Here is a 6004-nt window from a genome sequence, read left to right on the forward strand (position 1 = left end):
CCACAATACCCCACACCAGCCTCCCCCTCAGCCACCCTCCTCCAGCAGCCCCTGGGACTCCCAAACTGGACCCAGCACTTCCTGGCTTGGTCCCACCCCCCCAGCCAAAGTGGGGCTGCCCTGAGCCTGCACACACTTCCCAAGGGCCCCTCTGTGACCCATCCACAAACTTGTCTCCTCTCCCAGCTGCCCCAAAGCTCTGGGCAGTCAGGAACAGGAGTCCCCTCACATGGCGGAAGCTCTGGCCAGATCGAAGTCGCACAGCCTTACCTGCGGTGACCCATGACTGCGCTCTGGGTGAGGGGGTGGGAGAAGCCTGTCGCAAGCCGGAGCACCACCACGTAGCCCTTCCCAAAGTACCGGACCTTCTCCTCCTCCACGCTCACATCACGCACATCCTGCAGTAGGACCACCACTGCAGGGAGACAAACGGTCAGTGGTCAAGCCGTCCCCACCCACACACGCTGCCCGGCAGTCACACCAGGGCCACTGGCGCTATCAAGAGCAACAGACAGGCTTGGTTGGTAGCAAAAGTGTCTGCTGTTCACTGTCTGAGGCTGGGCCCAGAGGATTGCTGTGGCCCTGACAGCAGTACAGGGTCCTCTGGGTGGGAAGTGCAGGCTGGAAGTCTTCTGGGTCCACAGTACAGGCTGGCGGGCCAAGTGCACGGCCTGCTGGTTCTCCTGGGAGTGCCAACGGCAGGCGAGGGCAACATCTTTATGCTGCACTGTTCCTCCAGGTTTCCTCGAGGTTGGCTGCTGAACCAGGGCCACCCTGCAATTTCCTGTGGCCATTCAGGGAAGCCACCTCTCTGGGGACTGGGGTGGCCCCATCCTGCAGCCCCAATGGCTGTCAGAAAACAGCATAGCTGCCTCCCACAGCCCAGGCCAGGCCTGCAGCTCCTCTCCCCAAAGCTGTCGGTGACTTCGGGCCAATGCCCTGGCCAGGTCTTTGCAGGGATCCAGGAAGCAGCCTGTCAGTAGTGCAGCAGGGTGACATCAAACCCAAGACTGCCCAGCGACTCTGGTCGCCCGAATCCGTCCCACCCTCGGGCTGTGCATGGGTGGCCAGACCCTGAGGCCTCTCCACAGGAAACCTGTGCTGACCACAGCTGGGCTAGTGCACAGTTCGTGGTGGGGGTTCCTCAAACCACCCAGCCCCTTACTGCCAGTCCAGCAGAACCCACAGGAAAGCTAGAGGAGCCAAGGCTCTCCCTGCCCTGACCTGTGACCTGCCCTCAGGGGCCAAACTGCACCTGGGGACAAGTGGCTGCTGGGCCAGCAGGAGAGCATGGCTAAACAGGCCAACCGAGCGCAGGTGGGCCAAACCTATCCTCCCACCCTTCCCAGGGGCCAAACCTCTGAAGGATCCAGGAGACTCTAGACCCCGACAAGCAGGTAAAGGCATCCGTGGGACCCTGTGTCCAGCAGGCAGGACTCAACCCTGGTCACCAAGCAGGTGAGCTTGGACCCTCGGCGTTTCCAGGCCCCCCTAGGCCCTGTGAGTCACCCAGACACCCAGAGTGCCATGTCCCTGCACTCCCCTCAACTCACCCTGGTCATGGCCTGCTCTGAAGAGAGTCAGCAGCTTCTTATAGAGGCTGAACGTCTTCAAAACAACCTTCCCCGTGCTCTTGTCAAAGACAGCTTCCTGGAAACCGATACGCACTGACCACCAGGAACCTCCAGGAACAGGGCCCCTCCCAGTCAGAACCCAAACCCTTAAAGCCCCACGTGCTGCTGTGCCAGAGCCAGGCATCTGCAGCCAACCCAACTCCTGGTGGGAAATGTGGAGGAAAGAGGTGAGCAGGTCTTGTGGACACCTGCTTCACTCTGCAAGCAGAACAGACATGTAGGGAGGCAGCGGGATGAGCAAACGAGGGCACGGAGGTCAGAGGGCAGCAGCAGACCAGGCTGAAAGGACTCACGAGGGTCTCTGAGGCGGGAGGGTCGACCACGGGGAAAGCTGACATGCACCCCCTCATGGCAGCTTTGGGAAGAATGCACTTTGGGGAAGACAGTCTCATGGAGAGCTTCTAAGAGAAAAATGTCTTCGGGAGACCCCCTGACCAACTATGGCCCCAGGTGAGCCCAGGGCCCAGGTCCCGATGAACAGACACCTCTGAGCAAGGACCAATGCTTCAGGACAGGGAAGCACTAGGTCACCAGGCCTTTCCTCCTCCTCTCATTCCCACTGCAAGAACACCCAGGAGCTGAACGGCCCTGGACTCGTCCTGCACCTGAGCCAACCTTACCTCCCAGTCCTCCAAGTTCTGCACAGCCACGAACAGGCAGCCTGTGACATAGAAGAGCTTCCAGCCCAGGGAATCTGGAGACGGACATAGGGCGCCAGCCTGTGAGTCCCAGGAACTTGCCCACGGGAGGCCCCGCCCAGCACAGCCTCCCCCAGATGCTGGCCAGATGCAAGGCTTACAAGGATCCTCTGGGCAGCTTCCTGTGCTGCCGGCCCTGCCACTCAGGACCCATACGCAGCACACCCACCCAGCTGTGACCCCCAGAGTCCATGTGAGAGGCAGGTGGGGTGTGCAGGGCCTCTGCGCATCTGGGCAGGCCCAGGGATGGTGGCAGGGTGGGAAGTATCCCTCACCCCACACCTGGATCTTAGGCAAATACTCAAGAGCATCTTTCCAAGAATATTTTATGACCCAAAACACAGAAGACTTAAAAAGTGAAATGCAGGCTGGGGGCTGGGGGCTGGGCCGGGATGGGCGTGCCAGAACACCAGCACGTGGAGGACCATGGGGCCCACCAACGATCGAGGGGCAGAGGTGCCTCTCCTAAAGGCTGCCCCATGGACAGTCACAAATGACTTCTATTTCTATTTCCTTCTATTTTCCAAACAGATGAGAAAGTTATGGGGGGTGGGGGGTGCTTTACCTCCACTGTAGTAGGCAGCAGCCAGGCCAATCGATAAGATTCCTAAGAAGAGAAAGTGGCTCCCTGCCTATTGAGCCCCGTAAGCCCCGCCTCCTCCCTGCCTGTTGAGCCCCGTAAGCCCCACCTCCTCCCGACCTGTTGAGCCCCGTAAGCCCCGCCTCCTCCCTGCCTGATGAGCCCCGTAAGCCCCGCCTCCTCCCTGCCTGTTGAGCCCCGTAAGCCCCGCCTCCTCCCTGCCTGTTGAGCCCCGTAAGCCTCCGCCTCTTCCAGGAGCCACAGCCCAATAAGCAGGCCCTTCTCACTGTAGGAACAGCTGTGGTGGGGGGTTACAGACAGGAAGTTGGTTCAAAAAGGCAGTATAGGGGAGGCTGAGGCAGGAGAATTGCTTGAACCCAGGAGGTGGAGGTTGCAGTGAGCCAAGATCGCACCACTGCACTCTAGCCTGGGCGACAGAGTGAGACTCAGTCTCAAAACAAACAAAATCACACACACACACAAATGCAGTATAGTTGAGCATAATATCACACACTTGTAATCCCAGCTACCTAGGAGGCCAAGGCAGCAAGATCGCTTGAGCCCAAGAGTTTGAGACCAGCCTGGGCAACATAACTAGACACCATCACTAAAGAAAAAAACCAAACACAGCATACACTATTCACAGCATTCACTGGACACATCCACCATGGGAGGCTCCAGAGCTGACCCAGGTGTTATTCCAGCAGCACGTGGTGAGGTCTGAAGACTGTGCACAGAGTTACAACACAGTGTGCCATGAAAAACACACAGGAAGCCATGGCGTGTCACAGGAAAGGTGGATCCCAGAGACACAGCTGCTGAGCACAGCTAGCACCACGCCTCCCACCAACCCACCAACACAACTGCAGCTATCCCCTAGGGTACAGGACCCTACTGGTGGGTGGGGACGGAGGACAGGAGGCTAAATGGACTGTGAGTCCTGTGAAGGGGTCTGAGGACCAGGAAAGAGGAGAAATAGGAACCCACGATCACCCATCACATGGTTCAAAACAAGCGCAAAGGCAAATATGGTGACCTCGGAAAAGCTCATGGAGTATGAATGAAATACTCTGGGTATTAATGGTTAAAAGGGAACCAGACAGACATGCATTATCTATAAAACCAAGTGGATACAAAGAAACAAAATAGCTGTTAGATTTCAGGGTAACAGAAAAAAAAGAAGAAATACTTTGTTTCATTTTCATCCTTTTTGAAAGTTTTCTAGTTCTAGGGTTCTGGGGAGGGATGTGGAGAGCCTTACCAACCAGCAGGGACCAGGACCGGATGCCTGGAGCCCTCTTCAGATGGAGGCGGGCGCTGGTGCGTGTCTCCACTTGCATGTACATCCCGGGGACAGCGGCACCACTCTCTACAGGAGGAGGGGTCTGGGGACAGATATAGGCAGCTTTGCCCTTGGGCCTGCCCACAGGCAGGCACCCACGCCATCAGGCCCAAACCGGCGGCCAGGAGCAGGCCCCCCAACAAACCACCTGCAGCCCCAGACACCATCAGCCAGTGTGACCTGGTCTTTGCGGCTGGTCATACCACTGGATCCCCCACAGATCCCGTTTCCTGTGTAAGGAAAGCCCTCTTCCGTTCACAGTGACACCTACTGCACGGAGGCTGCTTCCCCCTCAGACTCACGAACGGCAGCTGCATCACTACCTGCCCCTGTCGTATCTGGAAACCTTAGGTCTTGAGTCCGCCTGCCCCCAGCAGCCTTCGAGCGTCTAGCACCTATCAGCACCCACTCTCCCCTGCGCTGGCCTCCACCAAGAAAGGGAACTGAAAGTCCTATCGTGGCTTCAGCCGTACTGGCATGGACCAAGAATATCAGCTCTCTCTCTGCCTTCCTCCACCTGCTGAAAGCTCAGAGGGTCCGAAAATGGCCAGAACCAATGAGTCACCGAAGGGGCGAATCCTCCACAGGGGAGTTCTGCGAGGGCTCCAACAGCCCTGCCAGCTTAACAGTACGCTCCAAACAAAGGCTCCAGGGACCCCGTTCTGGGGAGTTTCTCAGGGATTTCTCTGTAAAGTCGAATCAAATTTCTGACATTAAATAGGGGATTCAGTCCAGGCGCGGTGGTTCATGCGTGTAATCCCAGCACGATGCAGGCGGATCGCATGAGTCCAGGAGTTCAAGACCAGAGGAACGTGTGAAACTCCGTCTCCACAAAACAATATTTAAAAATTAGCCCGGTGTAGTGGTGCACGCCTGTGCTGCTAGCTATCAGGCTGAGCTGGATCACCTGAGCCCAGGAGGTGGAGGCTGCAGTGAGCCGAGATCCTGCCACTGAACTCCAACCTAGGTGGCAGAGTGAGAACCTGCCTGAAAAAAATACAAGTGGGTTCAAATCACACAAACCAATCCTAGGTGCTGGTTCGTGACTGGGCTCCCTCCCGGGCCTCAGTTACCGCATTGCTCCCCAGGCGCCCCCGCATTCCACACACAAATGCACACACACAAACACACACGCGCTGGCAGAGCCGCCCGCGCCGCTGGTCGCACCAGAGCGCTGGTTTCTTTGTCCGGGTTGAGGGCGCTCCCCTACGCCGGGCCAACCTACAGCGGGCACAGCGGGACACGCACGGCCGGCAGGCGGGTCCAGGACGCAGACCCCGCCCGGAGTGAACTCAAGGGCGCCGGGACACGCGGCACGGAGCGGGAGGGAAGCGCGGAGCCCGCCCAGCCCAGCCGCCTACCGAGATCACAGCGGTCCCCGGGCGACAGCAACAGGACGAGAACCGGCGGGAGGCGGGGCCGCGCGCACTTCCGGGATTGAGGGCGGGGCCTCGCGCACTTCCTGGATGGGGCGAAGCCGAGCGGACTTCCAGGATCCGGGCGAGACCCAAGTACTTCCGGGATCCGGGCGGAGCCTCCGGAAGAGGTGGGTGGTTCTACTTTTCTTGGAAAAAAAGAAATGTCGGGGAAACCGTATCTGAAAGCAAAGAACTTACCAAAAATTATGGGCGTCTTGTCAACATAGAAACGTAACCGAAGCGGTTCTCATTGCCAAAAAAGAAGATTTGAGTATAAGAACAGTAATTCCAATGAATTGAAAATCCTCAGGTGCTCCAGTATGTAATTCATA

The 6004-nt window shown here is 57.9% G+C and overlaps 1 protein-coding gene across 23 annotated transcripts in view; it reads right to left on the bottom strand.

Annotated features, from left to right (window-relative positions):
- Positions 1–5687, bottom strand: part of CYBC1 (cytochrome b-245 chaperone 1) — a 15451-nt gene extending 9764 nt beyond the window's left edge. For 12 of the 23 annotated variants that reach the window (XR_013536115.1, XR_013536114.1, XR_013536107.1 and 9 more), the window contains exons 1-6: positions 5616–5687; positions 4174–4297; positions 2898–2939; positions 2255–2328; positions 1554–1650; positions 271–415 (exon numbers count right to left, since the gene is read on the bottom strand). Coding sequence is in view for 2 of the 23 variants with exons in the window: in XM_008997969.6 (XP_008996217.1) it covers positions 271–415; positions 1554–1650; positions 2255–2328; positions 2898–2939; positions 4174–4258 (443 nt within the window). In the remaining 21 variants the exon portion in view is untranslated. Of the gene's footprint in view, positions 1–270; positions 416–1553; positions 1651–2254; positions 2329–2897; positions 2940–4173; positions 4298–4525; positions 5242–5421 lie in introns of all 23 variants that reach the window. The other 11 variants (XR_013536123.1, XR_013536121.1, XR_013536116.1 and 8 more) reach the window with 6 other exon arrangements.
- Positions 5688–6004: the final 317 nt, after the last annotated feature.

This window comes from Callithrix jacchus, chromosome 5 (genome assembly GCF_049354715.1).
Source record: "Callithrix jacchus isolate 240 chromosome 5, calJac240_pri, whole genome shotgun sequence".
Classification (NCBI taxonomy): domain Eukaryota; kingdom Metazoa; phylum Chordata; class Mammalia; order Primates; family Cebidae; genus Callithrix; species Callithrix jacchus.